Raw genomic sequence first — 21,696 nt, 5'->3', positions numbered from 1 at the left:
GTAGCTAATGCAGTCTTCTGCTACCCCCTGCTTACTCTTTCACCCTGAAGGCGGCACGGCAGACAGCACCGCTTGGACAGCGACTGGTGTGTAACGGACATGCACCATCTTTCAGGAAAGATTAAGAAACATGAGCTGTCAAAGACCCACATGGATAGCTGTTTGAGATTGTCTGCTTTGGGGAGAGTGAACATTCCCACTCAACTGGATGAGGGATACAGGCTAGCTGTCCGCCGCCACAACGATGAGGTTAGTGTTGATAATCACAAGTTTACTGGAGAACTGAAACTGACAAGGCTGACAAGATAGGACCCTTTTGTCCATTGTTATTGGATAGGAACAGAACTTATAACCAGCTCCTGACCTAAATAGATCTTAGCACAACATTTTACTCAACATATCATATTCCATATTCACTATAACAAATATATTTACTACGACATTAGCAAGAACCGCCACATCCTCAGCCAGCTAATCCAGTGTGTGAAGTTTTGCGGAGTGTTTGAGTTAGCTTTGCGAGGCAAAGATGAAACTGAGGGCTCCACCAACCCTGGTAAGCCAACACTTTTGAGATCAGTCAATAAATGCTTCTGGTATTGACTTATATGCTGCCCCTGTCTTCATGTTGTTGCTGGACATATCTTTTTTAAAATGTGTGTAGGTCACCTAAATCATCAGAAAAATTGCCCCCCCTGAGAATTTTTTCAGGAGCCGCCACTGGTTTTCAGTACATTTATCTTAAGCCATCCCTTAAAATACAGTGTAGGCCTACCTTTAATTCTAATTTTGTCGACAGACTAGAATACATTGAGTGAGCGGGTTCAGAATATAGGGATCAATGAAAGAAAGCCATCTAGATATATGCATATTTTCAGCACCAACTGGTAGATTTAAAAATACTTGTAGATTATTTAGGTACATTTTTGGATTAGGAAAGTATGAGTGAATCATAAAAAATAAAAAATAAGGTTTGGAGAGCCTTTATACACAAAATATATCAATGTGCGGGGGCACTAGCCGGTGCCCCCGCACATTGACTCTGCACCGGTACCCCCTGTATATAGCCTCCCTACTGTTATTTTACTGCTGCTCTTTAGTTGTTTACTTTTATTTTTTTTACTTAACACTTCTTTTTTTTTATTCTTTAAAAACTGCATTGTTGGTTAAGGTCTTGTAAGTAAGCATTTCACTGTAATGTCTACACCTGTTATATTCGGCGCATGTGGCAAATAACATTTTATTTTATTTTATTTGAATCAAAAATACAGTGGTTAGATTCATCCTGAAAGTTGTCATATTCAAGTGCAATCCATGAAATGTTGGAAGGTGGAAAAAAGTGTACAATAAGATTGAGCAATAGTCCTATTAATCTATACGCTAATCTTCACTAATCATGGAAAAGTATGACAACTGAACCGTGCGCCAGGCTTATTGGTGTCCTTTAGTAGAGGTTTCTTTGCAGCAATTCGACCATGAAATCCTGATTCATGCAGTCTCCTCTGAACAGTTGATGTTGAGATGTGTCTGTTACTTGAACTCTGTGAAGCATTTATTTGGGATGCAAATTCTGAGGCTGGTAACTCTATTGAACTTATCCTCTGCAGCAGAGGAAACTCTGGGTCTTCCTTTCCTGTGGCGGTCCTCATGAAAGACAGTTTCAATATAGCGCTTGATGGTTTTTGCAACTGCACTTGAAGAAACTTTCTTGACATTTTCCAGATTGACTGACATTCATGTCTTAAAGTAATGATGGACTGTCGTTTCTCTTTGCTTATTTGAGCTGTTCTTGACATAATATGGACTTGGTCTTTTACCAAATAGGGCTATCTTCTTTATACCACCCCTACCTTGTCACAACACAACTGATTGGCTCAAACGCATTAAGAAGGAAAGAAATTCCACAAATTAACTTTAAACAAGGCACACGTGTTAATTGAAATGCATTCCAGGTGACTACCTCATGAAGCTGGTTGAGAGAATGCCAAGAGTGTACAAAGCTGTCATCAAGGCAAAGGGTGGCTACTTTGAAGAATCTCAAATATTAAATATATTATGATTTGTTTAACACGTTTTTGGTTACTACATGATTCCATATGTGTTATTTCATAGTTTTGATGTCTTCACTATTATTCTACAATGTAGAAAATAGTAAAAATAAAGAAAAACCCTGGAATGAGTAGGTGTGTCCAAACCTTTGACTGGTACTGTATATAAACATTTTCCTTTTTAGAAAGTTCTAGTGTTACTGTCCCCACCACAAAAAAAATACTTAAATACATGTCATTTTGTCCTTGAAACGTTTAATTGAAATACTGTAGGATTCCATTAATTCCTATGGAGGACTGGTCTTCTGAGGAGTGCCAATATGGCCGACAGGTGGTGGCTTCAAAGCCTCTCATTGGCCAATGCTTAGCATAAGCAATCCAGGTTTTATATACAGGACATCATTGCTTCTAACATGGAGCAATCTGAAAACTTTTCCACTGAGTATTTTACTGTATACAATGGAAATATCTTTCTCTCTCCCAATACATAATAAAGTACATTGGTTTAATATTACAATGTACATGCAGTGACAGTCAAGGTTATAACAAGAGGTCTGTATAAAAAACGTCTAATCTGATTTGGGTAAACACTGCCCTCTGCTGGTGGTACAGTGAGACTACACAAGCCATGTCATCGCCATTGGACTGTGCACTTCATTTATTTGTACATACAGCAACATGTTGTTAACAAGTCCATAAAACATAGGTTAAAGAGTTAGATATAGGTGTAGGTCTACAGCAGTTGTGAAATTGAGCCGGAGCTTCCCGGAGCCAGGCTCCTGCAACTTGGATCAATGGGAGAGTCAGGCGGAGCCAGGCTCCTGCACCTTGGGTCAATGGGAGAGTCAGGCAGAGCCAAGCTCCTGCACCTTGGGTCAATGGGAGAGTCAGGCGGATCCGAGCTACAGCACCTTACAGGTTCAAAGTAGTATAAAAAAGTAGGAGAAAATGATGATAAAGGATAGGGTTAGGGGAGTTGAACAAAATATTAGGGTTAGGGTTGAGGCGGCTGAGGTTAAAGCCCCCATGCAGTTTTTTTAATTACATTTTTAAATCATCACTGTATGTCTAATAAATCACTGTGTGTGTTTATTTCATGAAAATAACGCAATATATATTTTGTATAATTTATTTCCCTGAGCCTCCTTTTTCCATTGAACTGCTCAGTCTGATCGTGTGGGTGTGTTGATACACATTTTTATATATTTACATAAACAGCCTTGATTGGCGGATTGGATAGTATTTTGTATTTTATTAGGATCCCCATTAGCTGTTGCGAAATCAGCAGCTACTCTTCCTGGGGTCAACACAAAACATGAAACATGACATAATACAGAACATTAATAGACAAGAACAGCTCAAGGACAGAACTACATCAATATAGACTCTAGAGCACACCCGGCTTACCCCCTTCAAAGTAAGCAAATACATATGCAAATAAAAGATGACTGGTCATTGGTCAGATTGTAATAATCACATCAGATTGTGATGTCATGATCTCCATCCTATCTGAACAGGCTGAAATTCCAGGTATTCTTTTTCAAACAGCTCATACACAAAAAGGGCATTATCATCATTATTCCCACCTCATAGTGTAGAAATAGCATTTTTAAACAGTATCACATTTTTGACTGCACTGCATGGATATGAAGCTAAGGTTAGGGTTAGAGGAGAAGTTTGCTTTTTTACAACCAAATCTCTATTTTTGCAGGTCCAGATATTTATTTTGTGATTTCAACTTGTTTTGGGGTAAATTTCTCAAAAACAATTGAAATCGCAAAAAAGTGTCTGGATCTTTCTATAACAGGGGTCTTCCACTTTTTCTTTCCTAAGGACCCCCTCCCAGGCAAACCGGAGACCTAGGACCCTCATCATATGTTAGCAAAAAATGTGCTGTCTTGTCTTATCATCAGGTGAATGATAATGGCAAGGAGAAGTAATCAACATTTTAAAATGAATAGATTTGGTAGATAGATTTTCATTATTTTGACCTCCCCACACCTCAATTGGAAGAGGAAGTGTAAACTCTAACATAGCCTATTAGCTAGAAAGGTTACTCCAAACACATTTTTCGCTAAGCAGCTGATTAGCTGGTTAAACAAAGGTTAGCCATGTGTTGGCAAGAAATGTGTCAAGAAAGCTTACCAGTCGGTCTAAGGCACTGCATTGCGATGCTTGAGGCGTCACTACAGACCAGGGTTCGATCCCAGGCTGTGTCACAACCGGCCGTGACTGGGAGTGCCATAGGACGGCGCACAATTGGCCCAGCGGGCCGGGCACCTGCAGGCTGACTTCGGTCGTCAGTTGAACAGTGTTTCATCCTACACATTGGTGCAGCTGGCTTCCGGGTTAAGCGGGCGGGTGTTAAGAAGCGCGGTATGGCGGGTCATGTTTCGGAGGACGCATGATTCGACCTTCACCTTTCCCGAGCACGTTGGGGAGTTGCAGCGATGAGACAATGGGGAGAAAAAGGGGGTAGAAAAAAGATGCTTGCCAGCGGCACTTGACGCACTGTTAGCCTATTCGCAGGTGCTTTTTAAAGCCTACAACAGATAGGGACACACTCTTTTCACACCACTTTGATATGAAATGTAACAGGTTAGGAGAGCATTTTCGCAAACTCTAACTCTTTTCCTAACCTTAACCTCAGTCTCCTAACCTTAGAGTCACATCAGATACTCCAATGTAATTTGCTCCAATTAGTGTAATTTGCTCAATATTAGGAGTTGAGAAATAAAGTTGACATCATTAGAAATAAGATATTTTCCTATTTTCTTCTGTAGTTATGTAATTCCAAATGTGTTTATTCTGTTGTTGCTAGCAATATTCATAAAAACATATTTTTTATACACACTTAGTTTACCAAACATTAGGAATTAATTAGTAATTAATTTGAATTAATTAGTGACATTAATAAGGGATCATAGCTTTCACCTGGATTCACCTGGTCAGTCTATGTCATGGAAACAGCAGGTGTTCTTAATGTTTTGTATACTCAGTGTATACAGTGCATTCGGAAAGTATTCAGACCCCTTGACTTTTTCCACATTTTGTTATGTTACAGCCTTATTTTAAAATTGATTAAATTGTTTTATTTCCTCATCAATCTACACACAATACCCCATAATGCCAAAGGAAAAACAGGTTAGTAGACATTTCTTGCACATCTATTTAAAATAAAAACTGAAATATTACATTTACATAAGTATACAGACCCTTTACTCAGTTCTTTGTTGAAGTAGCTTTGGCAGCGATTACAGCCTCGAGTCTTCTTGGGTATGACGCTACAAGCTTGGCACACCTGTATTTGGGGAGTTTCTCCCATTCTTCTCTACAGATCCTCTCAAGCTCTGTCAGGTTGGATGCAGAGCGTCGCTGCACAGCTATTTTCAGGTCTCTCCAGAGACCCGATCGGGTTCAAGTCCGGGCTCTGGCTGGGCCACTCAAGGACATTCAGAGACTTGTCCCGAAGCCACTCCTGCATTGTCTTGGCTGTGTGCTTAGGGTTGTTGTCCTGTTGGAAGGTGAACCTTCGCCCAAGTCTGAGGTCCTGAGCGCTCTGGAGCAGGTTTTCATCTCTGTACTTTGCTACGTTCATCTTTCCCTCGATCCTGACTAGTACCTGCCACTGAAAAACATCCTCACAGCATGATGCTGCCACCACCATCCTTCACCGTAGGGATGGTGCCAGGTTTCCTCCAGACGTGACACTTGGCATTCAGGCCAAAGAGTTCAATCTTGGTTTCATCAGTCCAGAGAATCTTGTTTCTCATGGTCTGAGAGTCCTTTTGGTGCCTTTTGGCAAACTCTTAGCGTGCTGTTGTGCCTTTTACTGAGGAGTGGCTTCTGTCTGGTCACTCTACCATAAAGGCCTGATTGGTGGAGTGCTGCAGAGACGGTTGTCCTCCTTGAAGGTTCTCCCATCTCCACAGAGGAACTCTGGAGCTCTGTCAGAGTGACCATCGGGTTCTTGGTCACCTCCCTGTCTAAGGCCCTTCTCCTCCGATTGCTCAGTATGGCCGGCGGCCAGCTCTAGGAAGAGTCTTGGTGGTTCCAAATGTCTTCCATTTAAGAATGATGGAGGCCACTGTGTTCCTGGGGACCTTCAATGCTGCAGAAATTGTTTGGTACCCTTCCACAGATCTGTGCCTCGACACAATCCTGTCTCGGAGCTCTACGGACAATTCCTTCGACCTCATGGCTTAGTTTCTGCTCTGACATGCACTGTCAGCTGTGGGACCTTATATAGACAGGTGTGTGCCTTTCCAAATCATGTCCAATCAATTGAATTTACCACAGGTGGACTCCAATCAAGTTGTAGAAACATCTCAAGGATGATCAATGGAAACAGGATGCACCTGAGCTCAATTTCGAGTCTCATAACAAAGGGTCTGAATACTTATGTAAATAAGGTATTTCCGTTTTTTATTTTTTATACATTTGCAAAAAATAAAAAATAACCTGCTTTCGCTGTGTGTAGATTGATGAGGATTTGTATTTATTTAATCCATTTTAGAAAAAGGCTGTAACGTAACAATATGCGGAAAAAGTCAAGGGTCTGAATACTTTCCGAAGGCACTGTATATATTTTCGCGGACCTCCTCCAGTACCTCTGCAGACCACTCCATGGACCCGTGATTGAATACCCCTGTTCTATAACATGACATTTACATTGTTTATTTTTTGATTTCGTTGTAAAAAAGCAGAATTCTTCTTTAAGGTTAAGGTTGAACTGATAAGTGGACATTAAGCTAGGTTTAGGCTATGGTTAGGGTTAAATATAATATTGGAACGCAAACTCAAAATTAAATACATTTCAACTCTATATCTGACATGGTAAAGGTGTCTTCTTTTTCGTAAGCCCATAACCGTGTGTGAGGTGTATAGTTTTGTTTCAAAGTAGATTTGTTTGACTACCAAGTAACACTCTGTGTGACCCTGATTTAGCCCACTGCAGTAAAAAGTTAAGCCTAACCCCAACCCTAACGCTTATCCTATCCCAAGCTTCATGTCCACATCCTGGTTCAAGCCTAACTTTAGCCTGTACCCCTCACCCTAACCCAAGCTTCATGTCCACATCCCATGAGAGGAATCATGTAAAGCTATTGGTAGGTTGTGTGCCTTTGTGGGTATGGCAACCTATAGAAATGAATGGGTACCATTTTCAGAGCTGTCTGCCCTGCCTTATTGTGAGGCTGTGTGTACAGTATGGGTATATTTGACCATAATATCATCTTCTTCTGCCCTTAGCAAGGATTATTCTGTATAACCTTCATATCCAGCAGATGATGCTGCTGTGCTTGTTGTCACATTTACTTTGACCACTCCACAAAAAATATAACTGATAGAATCACCATGACTGCCTATAATCTATCACACTTTATAATTCATACAAAATATCCCTGGTAGTGGCCACATACACGACATGGTCAAAAGTATTGTCGAACATCTCATTCCAAAATCATGGGCATTAATATGAAGTTGGTCCCCCCTTTGCTGCTATAACAGCCTCCACTTTCCTGGGAAGGGTTTTCACTAGATGTTGGAACATTGCTGCGGAGAGCAAGAGCATTAGTGAGGTCGGCACTGATGTTGGGCGATTAGGCCTGGCTCGCAGTCAGCGTTCCAATGGGGTTGAGGTCAGGGCTCTATGCAGGCCAGTCAAGTTCTTCCACACCGATCTCGACAAACCATTTCTGTACATACCTCGCTTTGTGCACGGGGGACATTGTCATGCTGAAACAGGAAAGGGCCTTCGCCAAACTGTTGCCACAAAGTTGGAAGCACATAAGATTTACCTTCACTTGAACTAAGGGGCCTAGCCCGAACCATGAAAAACAGCCCCAGACCATTATTCCTCCTCCACCAAACTTTACAGTTGGCACTATGCATTCGGACAGGTAGCATTCTCCTGGCATCCGCCAAACCCAGATTAGTCCGTCGGACTGCCAGATGGTGAAGCGTGATTCATCACTCCAGAGAACGCGTTTCACTGCTCCAGAGTCCAATGGCGGCGAGCTTCACACCACTCCAGCCAACGCTTGGCATTGCGCATGGTGATCTTAGGCTTGTGTACGGCTGCTCGCCATGGAAACCCATTTCATGAAGCTCCCGACGAACAGTTCTTGTGCTGATGTTGCTTCCAGAGGCAGTTTGGAACTCGGTAGTGAGTGTTGCAACCGAGGACAGATTATTTTTACGCGCTACCACTTCTTGGCTGAGCCGCTGTTGCTCCTAGACGTTTCCACTTCACAATAACAGCACTTACAGTTGACCGGGGCAGCTCTTGCAGGGCAGAAATTTGACAAACTGACTTGTTTGAAAGGTGGCATCCTATGACGGTGCCTCGTTGAAAGTCACTGAGCTCTTCAGTAAGGCGATTCTACTGCCATTGTTTGTCTATGGAGATTGCATGGCTGTGTGCTCGATTTTATACACCTGTCAGCAACGAGTGTGGCTGAAATAGCCGAATCCACTAATTTGAAGGGGTGTCCACATACCTTTGTATATATAGTGTATCACCGGGCTCTGGGTTAATAAACACAAATTGTATGGAGAAGTTCAACTGCTGTTCTGTGTATAAACATGAATCTTAAGGCAGGAAATGCCAAATAATAACTGAAGGATCTATGCTAAAACATATTAGTATTCCCTGCCTGGCTCCATTCTGATCCACAGCCCTTACACCTTTGGTGTTCCTAGATATGAAAGGACTGGACTGGCTCTAATAATAACATTCAGCACTGTGTGTAGAACAGCCTGAAGCTAGTCTCATTTCATCAGATGACAAGTGTAGAATGTTTGTTAACAATTTAGTGCAGTTCATGGTCAGTTTAGCCCATTTCTGTGTTAGACATACAGAAGCCTACTACGTGACTGTCTGTTATGAGCACTCAGAGCAACATCAACAGACACGTGAGGGTCATTATCTTCGCCATTTTAATAATTTATTACAATATTCAGTCATTTTCGGTTGAAATTCTCCAACAATACGTTTTTAAAGAGAACATGTACAAATTTACACTGCACAAATGACTACCATTTTATCATATAATCAACATATCAACAATGTCAGTAGTGAAAATTGGTTTTTAAAAAATGTTGTGAAGTAAATGGAAAAATATTTAAGCCTTCATCATCTTTACAAGACAATTCTTTTAGGTAAAATTGTCCCATAACTAAACTACTTCAACCTCAAAATATCCATCAATCTTCAATACTCCAAGTAGTGGAACAGATGTTCGAAGTCTTCTGGGTTTTCTGAAATTCAGTGACCTCAACCTTTGACCTATGGTCAAAATTTGAATATGACAATGAGTTGTCAATCTCACATTACTAAAGTCTGTCAATGATGTTCAATATATACAATAGGCTATGACATTGTATTAACATTTCACAGTTGGCTTATTATAAAATTAAGACAAACCTTTAATAAGTGTGTACCAGCCATTCAACCCTGATTTGTAAACACTGTCATCATAGTCTGGTACATCTCTTGTGCCATCTGAAAGTCATGAAATACAATATCCATTATTGGTCTCTTTTGGTAAGCAATATGTGAGAAGACATGCCCACACGACATGGAAGCAGAGAGCCACAAGCTAAACTTACATTTTCCTTTGAGATACATCATTGACTGAGGGCCCCAGCGGTTGGGATTAAGTTTAATCTGTAGAACAATGTAGAGATAAACTAATTTATATCACATGGCTGTAGTTGCTGCATTCACTAGCAGTACAAGAGTATCAATACATTTTCTTTAAAAACTGTTCAGAAAAGCACAAGATGAATACTTTACCTTTTGAGCTTGTGATTCCACAATCAACAAAATCACAATGATTGTGCAAGTCCATTGAATCGTTGCTCTTGACCTCTACAAATAAACAAAAAACATCCCATTACTTCTCCCTATAGCCTATGTTTTTTGTTGTTGAAAATACTCAAAATTATAATATCCAATACTTACCATGTCTACAACCAGAAGCTGCTTCAGCCAAGCCAAACCATCTGTGATAGGCCCTATGTTCTTGTCCCCTTTTATTGTTAGGGATAGCAACAGGGTCTCAGATTCAATAGCACCCCCTGTGTGAGACAGCTGTTGCAGGTACTCTGGGCTCTCCGAGGAAGGCTGTTGATGTTAGCTCAAAAACAAAAAGCTTACGTCAAGACCTCAATTGACATAATGAAAGTCAATACAATTAGAGCATCCTGGTGTAGCCTAATGGTGTGGATCTTTAAATCTGTTTTTAAAAGTTTCTGCATATTCTTTATTTGCAGACATTTAGAAACAATAAGGCAAATCACATTGTCAGTATAGAATATTTTATTTCCACAGAATGCTCATCAGTATATGTACTCATCAGGACATTTGGATGTTGTATTGTAACAGAGACTTAACAGGTACATTTGCATAAAATGAAAAGTTATTTCTGCATCTTAAACAATCTAAAGAAAAGGATGAACGAAATGGAACTCAATTTTGATTCATCTTTCAAACCAATGACATATGACCCAGAGCTGATGGAATTGTCCTCCGTTCTGAGACTTAAACTAAATAAGTTAAATAAATTAACGCATAAATACATGCATAAATAATGTAACAAATAAATACATATACATACACAATTCACAACATCTTCATATAGATAAACATGCTACCAAACATGTTACAAAATGGCAGCTTAAATGTGACCATGTCTAGAACAGACCATATCCAAATTGTAAATCACCTTGTCCTACATGAGTTTCTATCTACGAGCTAGTAGATTTAAATATTGACCGAACAATCTGCGTCAAACACTGGCCGAACTCCTCCAAAATCATTTTCTCAGCTTGACACAGCATGTAGCCTTCCTTCTCAGCCTCCTCTGCTTGCGCCAGAAGACAGCCGCATGTGGCTTCCACGACGTCGAGCGTGATGCACGACAGAGGACACCTATCAGCCAAAAGACCAACAGTGACCAAAAGAAGGAGAGAGGAGACCATTCTCCTCTCCTTACAACAACAACATAATGCAATTTGCAAGGCCTGAAGAGACTAAATGATTTGTTTGTCAAGTGAAATCAAAATCATCTTACACTACATATGCATTGATATTCATTCATGGCCTACTTGCTAGTAAATTACTTATTAATCCATCATGTTTAGGATTAATTTATTATGATTTTTTAAAAAGCTATTCATTATTTAATTGACTAAACCTGGGGGGGTGGGGGAGTTGGAGAGTTGGAGAGAAAGCAGGGACTGGTTGATTATGGTGCTTTCGTAACCATTTCTTTTTTACAATATCCATTTGACATGGAATTAATTTAGATGTCCTCACTTGTCCTTGTCACATTTGGCCTTCTTGTAGAAGGTGGTGTCAGGGCTGTCCCACATCATGGTCTTCCTCTCTGGACTGTCCTCGTAGTTTCTGCAGCCCACACACTTACAGGTGGACGAGCACATTATCTTGGCCTGTATGGGACAATATATACACTACTGTTCAACACTACTGTTATAGACTAGTATTCTACACTGAGTGTACAAAACATTAGGAGCACCTTCCTAATATTGAGTTGCACCCCCCTTTGTTCTCAGAACAGCTTCAATGCGTCTGGGCATGGACTCTACAAGGTGTCCAAAGTATTCCCCAGGGATGCTGGCCCATGTTGACTCCAATGCTTCCCACAGTTGTATTAAGTTGGCTGGATGTCCTTTGGGTGGTGGACCATTCTTGATACACACGGGAAACTGTTGAGCGTGAAAAACCCAGCAGCGTAGCAGTTCTTGACACAAACCGGTGCGCCTGGCACCTACTACCATATCCCGTTCAAAGGCACTTACATTTGTCTTGCCCATTAACCCTCTGAATGGCACACATGCACAATCCATGTCTCAATTTTCTCAAGGCTTAAAAATCATTATTTAACTTGTCTCCTCCCCTTCTACACTGACTGAAGTGGATTTAACAAGTGACATTATTAAGGGATCATAGCTTTCACCTGGATTCACCTGGTCAGTCTATGTCATGTTTTGTATACTCAGTGTATGTGAAGGCTACAGGTTCCTCTTAAGTCAAACAGAGTAATGTTTTATCCATACATGCCTCATAGCACTCGCAGTAGTTCTTCAGACAGCCTGAGCGTTTGCAGTTGCAGCCCTTGTTGTGGCGTCCTTTGATCTCTCCCAGTTTCCCGTTGCCGATCTTGGGTCTGAATGCCTCAGGATTTCTGTCCAGACAAATCTTCAGGAAAATAATATTTTTATCAATCTTAAAATAACATAGAAACCACAGTCTACCAACACAATTATAACATTTAGCTACATACGTGCATATGTAAACATTCCTATTCCCATTCCTCCCTACACTCAGTTGACATTTACAATATTTTTCCCTTACAAGATGAAAGATACAGACTAACACTACAGCATACACACTAAAAAAGGTGCTATCTAAAACCTAAAAGGGTTCTTCGACTGTCCCCATCGGAGAACCCTTTGAAGAACCCTTTTTGGTTCCAGGTAGAACCCTTTTTGTTACAGGTAGAACCCTTTTGTGTTCCATATAAATCCCTTACCACAGAGGGTTCTACCTGGAACCAAAAAGGATTCTACCTGGAACCAAAAAGGATTCTACCTTGAACCAAAAAGGGTTATTCTGTGGCAGGGGTGTCAAACTCATTCCACGGAGGGCCGAGTGTCTGCAGGTTTTTCAATTAAGACCTAGACAACCAGGTGAGGGGAGTTCCTTACTAATTAGCGGCCTTAATTCAACAATCAAGTACAAGGGTGGAGCGAAAACCCACAAACACTCGGCCCTCCGTGGAATGAGTTTGACACGTGTTCTATGGGGACAGCCGAAGATCCTTTTTGGAACCCATTTTTCTAAGAGTGTAGCAGAACCCTGGTCCACTGAAGCTGTTGTGTCTTTCTGTCTGCAGGCCTTAACTCCAGTGACTCACTGAGCCATCAAACTCCCCTAATAGTCTGACCCGCTAACCTTGGGCGAGTCCTTAAATGGTTCAATACAAACCCTGATGAGTTCATTCAAGCAGTGTAGTGCCTGTCAGGAATGACAGCAGGCAGATACTATGGGGGTCCCCTCAACTACTTCATCAGTTGTTTCAAGACATGATTAGCGCTGTTGCGGTGACCATATTACCGCCACATCGGCAATCAAAATTCCACATGACTCAAGTCATCTCCTCTTACGCACTCTGGACATGCGTTGGTAATACCTAACTCACTAACGACCATCAGGTCCTAATGGCCTGGTACTGAGGGCTCTATTGTCCCTCTAACAACTCTGACATCAATGCAAATGCAATAAAAAATCACATCAAACACATCATCAAAACAGTATCGTGCTTTTAAAACACCTCAATGTAACTGATCAATATGAAGAAAGAAGTTCAACAACAGGTTGAAACTGAGTGGAAAACATGGTCATTGTGGATGTTGTTTTAAAGCCTAACACAACGAAATGGATAGCGCTTTCTAAGGTGATGATTAATTCAAAACCTCCATACTATTAGAGCTTATGCATACGCATAGGCCTATGAGCCCAATCCCGGAAATCCTGATTTAAAATAATGATTGTGCTGTCATACAATACGTACCCTACTGCATATTACGCATGACAGAAAAACATTTAAAAAAAACTGATTTAAGATGTCTTTCATACATTTTAATTTAAGTCATTTAGCAGACGCTCTTATCCAGAGCAACTTACAGTTAGTGAGTGCATACATTTTCATCATGCCTAAGCAATGCTGTTGGTTCATTGATTGTGCAGGGCGGCTAAGCCTACAGTAATAGTGAATTTGCATTTGATTTTGAATAGGGCATTTTTTATATTTTCATAATTAAAAGGCTGACACATTACCTTTAGCTACAGAATATCTCACCGCTGTGCATTTCCATCTCCTCTCTCTCCTTCATTCCTCTCTCCAGCGGGCAGAGAGAGGGGCTCGCAACAGTTTAATGAAATTTGTTTAGTTGTGAAAACTATGTTCCCGAACAGATTTCACTTGGTTTCTCAAATTAAGCACTGGGTAGCTGCAGGAACATAATTGGAGAGCCCATGGTGGAATATCACCTGTCGCACAGTGAGAGGCTGCATGCTCCTCAAACAGCGGTTGATGCATGGAGTGAAATAACTGGAGAAGCCTACCAGCATGATTGAAAAACGAACCAGCGGGGGTGCTTCATTCGCTATTCGAGTGCATATGGATGACGTCTTTTTTCCCCTGCCCCGTTCCTGCCCATTTGAAAATGGGCCATTCTAAATTCAAAAGGCACTCGCACATTTGAGCTATCTTTGTTGCAGGTGCATGGTAACAATTGAATAACATGAGATAAAAAATAAATAAGAAACACGCACGCTGTTCTTGCTACTATCACTGTTCTTTATTAAGCTCTACGCATCGGCCTTAAGGCCTGACGAAGGTTTTAATAAAGAACAGTGATACTAGCAAGAGCAGCATGCGGGTTTCTTCCCTTTTCTCACATAATGGGCAATTCTAAATCGAAACTAATTTGACATATTAGTAAAGACAAGATTAAATTGAGAATAGTGAAAATATGATCACTTGATGAGAGAACAGCGTGTGCAGCCTGAAGCAAGGAACAGAGCGCAAGCTTTTTTTGCTACTTTCTCAAATGTTCAATAGCCTATAGTCGCATCATGCAGCCCATTTATGTTTTTATTTCTAAGACACTCTAAGGTTGACAAATAACTCTAAATCTAGCGTATAGGACCCATTTCAAATTATCACTTTTACGTTCAACATAGCCACTTCATATGCGCACTCGCTCCGGAATGGGAAAAATATCCTTACTATTTTATTCAGCTAAGTTCCATTTTATTATTCTTACTATAAAATCATACAAATAATGGCAGACTTATATTATCGGTCAATTACGGTGAGACCAGCAGTCTTTTGCATGACAATAACCAGCTGACAAAATGTCATGACTGCCACAGAATGGACAACTTGTAATCAGTAGGGCCAGGAGTTGTTCCTAACCATGTGACCTGACCAGGAAAAACTCAAATGAGACAAGTGTTACACTGTACCTTGATGGCCTTGTATCTCTCTGACTCGTGCTCATTGTTGTTGCAGCAGTTGATGCAGTTGCAGTTGCTGCAGACGTCGCCGTTAGCGAAGCAGTCACAGTAACTGCAAAGATAGCATACACAGTGATTAGACCACAATGTCATGATGACATACAATAGCAAATAACATGAGGAGTGAAGGCCTTAGGAAACACCCAATGATTTCTGAGTCATTGTTTGGTCATTCTACAAACGTTCACACGTGAGATCACACGAGTCTACATAACAGATAACAGAGTATGAAAGAAACTACTGTATATCTAACTTATTCAAAATATAAATGACTGGTTGTGATACAACTCACAGTTTGAGACACTGAGATTTAGTGCAGTTGCAAGGCTTCTTGGATTTGGAGTCCCATAGAGATCCACTGAGACTTGATCAGGGTGAAAGAGAAGATGCACAGTTACTACCATGACCTGCTGACCATATGATCTGATGACAATATCTGCAGTGTCATAGTTAGCTAGCTGGCACACGGTGTCGCTCCTGCCTCCCACCTGCTGTGTACCGGAGTCCTCCTTAGGACTAGCTGGCTAAGCTAGCACACAGTGTCCTCGGCATCGTTAACAGAACAGGAGCGAGGGACACTCTACCGGTGTGTATCTTTCTTCACTGGGGTTTATCAGCGGTTGGCATTCAACGTTATGGTGCATTACTGCCATTTACTGTACTGGAGCGTCCCTGCCTCCTGCCTATGTACTGGAGTCATAGCTTTAAAATGTACAAATGGAAGTATAAAGAGGGGTTCCTGCAGATGCAGGAATGCCCACATGCAGGAACGCCCCGAATTGCAAGCTGCAGTTACACCCTTCTCAAAACACTTGCAGACTTGAATGATCACTATCAAACACAACAGCAAGTGGCCACCAGTGGTGTAAAGTACTTAAAGATGCACTATGCAGAAATCGATCCGCCATTTCCTGGTTGCAAAAATTCTAATAGTTTGCCTAATTTCAGTTTATGTGACAAAAAAGCAAGTATAGTGTTGAGAATCATTGTAACATCTAAACCGCTGTGAAATATATTTTCCATAACCAAAAATATTGTATTTTCAGCTGTTTGAAGCTGGTGTACAAAAACAAAAGTAAAAGACGCAAAAACTAAACTTAAGAACGGGAAGCATAGAAATAACACACATAGAACAGATCTACCGCTTCTTAGACTTGCTTGCAATGCGAATGAGAGATCTATAACTCACATTTCTATGTGAATTTGGTCGGGTCGCTCAAAAAGTAACATATTGCAACTTTAAGTAAAAATACTTTAAAGTATTACTTAAGTCGTTTTTTGGGGTATCTGTACTTTATTTACTATTTATATTTTTTACAACTTTACTTTTACTCCACTACATTCCTAAATAAAATATTATGTACTTTTTACTCCCATACCCTGACACCAAAAAGTACTTGTTACATTTTGAATGCTCAGGCAGGCCAGAATTTTGGTCCAATTCACGCACCTATCAATATAACGGGTTGCCATCCCTACTTCCTCTGATCTGGCGGACTCACTATACATAAATACTGCATTTGTAAATTATGTCTGAATGTTGAAGTGTGTCCATCTGTCCGTAAATAAATAAAAAACGTGAAAATCGAGCCGTCTGGTTTGCTTAATATAGTGAATTGGATGTATAGCATTTATTTTTACTCAAGTATGACATTTGAGTACTTTTTCCACCACTGTACTTAAGTACATTTAAAACCAGATACTTTTAGACTTTTACTAAAGTAGTATTTTAGTGGATTCACGTGGAATCTTTTGCATTTTTCTTCTCGTTTTAATGGAAAACTGATAAAAAATTGCAGTTTAAACGTTAAGAAACAGTTTCCATTTGTCACATCCCTAAAGTTCCTACCGTAAGACACTGCTTGCCATGGACTGCCCATCAGGGACCAGACCCAGGGAGTCAGGATACTCAGGATACTGGTGGTACTGGTAGGACAACCGTATACATAATGTCACCTTTCAACTCAATGGTCAATTGTTATGAAGTTCATTTTTCTTTTTAGCTTTTCAAGTTCGATGGTTGATTTGGTGTTATTTATCAGTAGTAATAGCAAACATTCTGACCTACATTTTCTAGATTGTTAGAGACACAGTTAATCTTATGCAGGTCATGAGACTTGAGGCTGAGACTGACATGCTACTGACCTGTGAGAAGTAGGGCCCAGGCATGTGGTTGTAGCTGTATTCAGAGCCAGGAGGACCAGGGGAGACCAGCAGGTTGGAGGAAAGGAGGCTGTGGTTGGGCCCAATGGGAGGCAGGCTCATAGATGGCAGGTAGGACTGAGAGGCTGTTGTACATGAAGAATGAGATTACTGGCGATACTACACAACACATCATAATGCCTGCTATGAATCACAGGCTTGTCATTTGTCTTTTGCAGTCATGAATGTACATTCATTTCTCTAAAAATACATAATAAGCATTCTGGGATGAAATAGTTGATACATCAATATCGGCTTACTTATTCCGTATTCAAATAACCAGAACAGCTCAACAACAGTAGGCCTATGTTGTGCGGGATGATCAAGATTCTTCATGGTAGCCTACACATCAACAACACAGCACTAAGATGTGATCTGCCTGCCTCTAACCTTTTCCCATTGAGTAGGTCTGCTCTGAATTTCCCTTAGAGGATGTGGTGTAGTAGTGGGTCTCTGGACTGCAGTCTGGGTGGCCAGGAGGCAGGGAGTGGAGTATCTGACCTGGGCTACAGTGGTTCATTACCACCATCTGCCCTCGGCCACTCATGTTGCACACAACCTAGATAGAGCCCCACAGTGGACGTGTCATAATACCCATAAAACCTTGCAGTCAAATAATCGTTTTCCCACCATTCCTTTTTCCCATAGGGGATTTTGAAACACTTAAAATAAGGGCTGTGTTTTGTGTAGGCTTACCCTGGAGTGACATTTTGATAACCATGTAAATCAATATATTCGGCTCTACTCTCAGATTCGAAAATGCTAATTAGCATAAAAGTAGACATCATGCAAGACTACAAATCCCTGCAAGCTCCTGTACGTCATCTTTAGCTGACACCTTAGCTAACAGGTAGTGTTATTTTAAAACTTGCCCAAGACAGTTAACAGAATTGTCAATTTAAGTAAATGTTGCCAATTTATTCATGACTAAATTCCGTTAACAATAGAGAGTTCATCCAGATATTCTTACCTCTGCCTCGATTCGGCAGTCTCATCCAGATCATGGCATTTGTAGTTCTGTATGAGCTATGAGTTAATTAGCATTTAATTTTGGGGGGTTAAATACAGGCAAATATATTGATAAAAGTCACCTTGTCCTAGAGAGATTTACACGGTTATCAAAACTTCACGCCAGAGTAAGCCTACACGAATCACAGCCCTTATTTTAAGTGTTTCTAAAATCCCCTATGGGAAAAATGAATGGTGAAAAAACTATTTGAACCATTTCCCTGTTTGACCGCTAGGTTTTATGGGTATTATGACTCATACTGTGGTACTCTATATGGAGTTAGAGTTTACTTCAACACACTCACAGAACTATGTCCATCTGTGGAGTAGGCCTTCATTGTGCAATTGAATGTGTACAGTAGTGCCTAAAGGTAATACATGTTGTGTAATAATGATGGAAACTTCCCACTGGGCACACACTGGTTGAATCAACATTGTTTCCACGTCATTTCAATGAAATTACATTAAACCAACGTGGAATAGACGTTGAATTGAAGTCTGTGCCCAGTGAGTTTTATATATAACTCTCAGCTAAACAATTAGAGACTCACAGTGGCGTTCTCCCCAGGCTGGTGGTCTAGGTGCTGCAGATACACAGTGAGCGGCCCATTGGCCTAGAGACCGGAAACACAGAGATTATATAATCAGATGCCTGGCATTTCACAGCTAAAGATGCATTTCACTGAGAATCCACACAGTAATGGTCTTCAGTTACGGTTGTTATGAAAGGACCTTCACATATCCTCTTGTAAGAATTATCGCTTATTAACACAAACTAACGCACCATTTGACTCCTGTAAGGTCATTGCAATCATGTTTAGAATACTGCTCTATCTTTTGACTCAGAGAGCCCTATTCAAGCATAACCATTCAATCAGGTTTCCATGGCTAGATAAAATCATATAATTATCTTTGCTATGTGAGACTGATATTTGAATTGTTATGCTGACATTTAGCCCATGTTTTTCACACAGTCAACACTTTTTCATTGATCACATGAATCCAAGAATGTGTCTATTCCTGCAGTGCACAATTAATGAAAGAAATGCTTTCTGGTAAAGGTTGTATGGGGTCCTGCATTATATGTTATTATGCATTACCATTTAGCTGTGTCATTGCAAGCATGTGCAGTATGTAGGTTACATGTACACTTGTACACATCAGACAGTAAGTTTGAAATCATCTTACAGACTGACTGATGTCCATTTGATTCTGAGGCATTAGCTCTACCATTGTCTCCTGTTTGCGATAGGACTCTCGTCCGTGGTCATCCTTGCTGTCTGGGCAAATGCTTGCCACAGCATCATAGATTTCACCCTGGACAAAACAAAATAATATGAATCCGTAACATAACACAAACTTGAATTAGAGCAATATACTGTACCACCTAAATCATTGATAGTGATATGAAAATATTCAATAAAATATCAGAGCGTATTGGGTAAGTTCATTCTGCATCGCCGGGATGCCCCGGGTGGGCGGGGTTTGCACCTTTTAGACCATTCTATTGGTCATTTTAAAAATCTCCACCCACTCGGGGCGCCAGGTGTTGCAATACAAACTCACCCATAGATTGAGGATTGTAATGTAATTCTAATTTCTAAGGTTTGTTGTTGGTTTGAATTAGCACTTACTGACATCATATTGCAGTGGACTGGGCCCTCAGATGACCACTGGCCACCAAGTGAACTGAGATGGCTGTTATTAGCTAAACTGGGGTTCATTAAATGGAACGGGCTAGACTGGGGGAGCACATCATCTCCATGAGTAGCAAATGGGTATTGAGGGAGTGAGGGCTCAGCATCATGTGGTGGTGGGTAGAATCTGTAGTTGGTACAGTGGTGCTCCATCCTGCTGGACCCAGCTTCTCTGCTGTACCCTGACCACTCTCCACCTGAACCATGGGGCATCACTCCTGACACACTGAAGTCTGTGTGATCTCCTGAATCAATGTTGACGTCCAATGTTCTTAGGTGGCAACCATAGTTCTCAGAGGAATAGACAGCTGAGGTTTCGGCTCCATCATTGTCCAGACTTCTGTGGGTTTGCTCTTTGAGGCAACTCATTCTAAACAAGGCTCCTCCCTGACAAAAACACAAATCAGTGACAGTGGTGTTAGCCTGGGTAGCTAGTACAACACTGGCCCAGAGGGGACAGGGCCCGCTTTCCCAAAAGCATCTTAGGCTGACTTCATGGTTAGGATCATTGAGCATGGTTCTAACGATGAACTTAGCCTTAAGGTGGTCCTCTGTAGCTCAGCTGGTAGAGCACGGCGCTTGTAACGCCAAGGTAGTGGGTTCGATCCCCGGGACCACCCAAACACAAAAAAAAATGTATGCACGCATGACTGTAAGTCGCTTTGGATAAAATCGTCTGCTAAATGGCATATTATTATTATTATAAGATGCTTTTGGGAAACCGGCCCAGATGTACTAGTAGCTACAGAATCAGTCAGTTCACCATTCAATAATACATCTGACATACAGCTTTGCTTCGTTATGATTTTAGGCGTTAGCTTAGCTAGAATAGATAACGTTAGTTGAGCTAATTACTGTAGCTAGTTAGCTAACGTTAGCTAGCTAGCTAGTTCTATTTATAGAAATATTGAAAGGGATTATTGTTCTTGTTGATCTTGTTCCAATAGCTATTAGCTGGATAGTTCACAACAAATAACAATATCCTGGTGTTTCAAAGCTAATTAGTACTAGTACTAGCTAGCTACCTCCACCAATAACTTTACCTGAAAGTCAGTTGTGGAAGGACCTTTCCTCTGAGGCGAAGTGACTGGTGATAGAAAATATTTAGATTAGGGGGTTGAGGGTGGCGCGAGCCACATCCATTCTTTCAAATGGATGCGTTCGATTTGGCTTGGCTGGTGCACAGGATGGTGTTTTGGATTTACACTTTGGGACTAGTAATTATTTTATTTAAATTAGTAGTGAATAGGGATGGGACTGATTTGAGAGGGAAATCATTTTTGATTGGCTTGTATAGTTTACTAATTCTGTGGGGTTTGACAAAGACACACATCCTGTTTGTTTTTACACATCTAATTAGAATACATATTTGTTACTATTGAATATTTTGTTAGCATCCTATGGAGGGTGACCATTGTTAGTTCTAAAATGCTTAAATGCTAAATATTCATGTGAAAATGATCAATGCATTTGTATTTTCATATCAGTGTGCATGATTCATACCACAATTAAATTGAACCCACTCTCCATAGTATTCTGTGTATAAAATAATATTATATATTCTTACAAAGTTGCTGAAAAATAAAATAAATAAAAATAACACATTTAGAAGACAACAGGCAGGTCAAACTGA

The 21,696-nt window shown here is 40.7% G+C and overlaps 1 protein-coding gene and 1 long non-coding RNA gene across 2 annotated transcripts; both read right to left on the bottom strand.

Annotated features, from left to right (window-relative positions):
• Nucleotides 1-9,469: 9,469 nt before the first annotated feature.
• LOC121531451 lies at nt 9,470-10,089 on the bottom strand. The gene is made up of 4 exons (XR_005994156.1): nt 10,012-10,089; nt 9,844-9,918; nt 9,657-9,714; nt 9,470-9,549 (listed from the first exon to the last, which is right to left on the bottom strand). It is a non-coding gene; the product is annotated as an uncharacterized LOC121531451 (long non-coding RNA).
• Nucleotides 10,090-10,357: 268 nt separating this feature from the next.
• On the bottom strand, nt 10,358-21,172 carry tesmin (testis expressed metallothionein like protein). The gene is made up of 12 exons (XM_045205152.1): nt 21,107-21,172; nt 20,001-20,450; nt 19,555-19,683; nt 18,918-18,980; nt 17,749-17,917; nt 17,302-17,444; nt 17,006-17,082; nt 15,449-15,520; nt 15,106-15,208; nt 12,133-12,270; nt 11,368-11,501; nt 10,358-10,980 (listed from the first exon to the last, which is right to left on the bottom strand). Exons 2-12 carry the CDS (start codon nt 20,430-20,432, stop codon nt 10,797-10,799), a joined length of 1,644 nt encoding a protein of 547 aa, XP_045061087.1. The 5' UTR covers nt 20,433-20,450; nt 21,107-21,172; the 3' UTR covers nt 10,358-10,796.
• Between the last annotated feature and the right edge of the window lie 524 nt (nt 21,173-21,696).

Source organism: Coregonus clupeaformis, chromosome 19, assembly GCF_020615455.1.
Source record: "Coregonus clupeaformis isolate EN_2021a chromosome 19, ASM2061545v1, whole genome shotgun sequence".
In the NCBI taxonomy this organism is placed as follows: domain Eukaryota; kingdom Metazoa; phylum Chordata; class Actinopteri; order Salmoniformes; family Salmonidae; genus Coregonus; species Coregonus clupeaformis.
The sequence above is the reverse complement of the archived record's forward strand: the minus strand, read 5'-3'. Positions and strand labels throughout refer to the sequence as shown.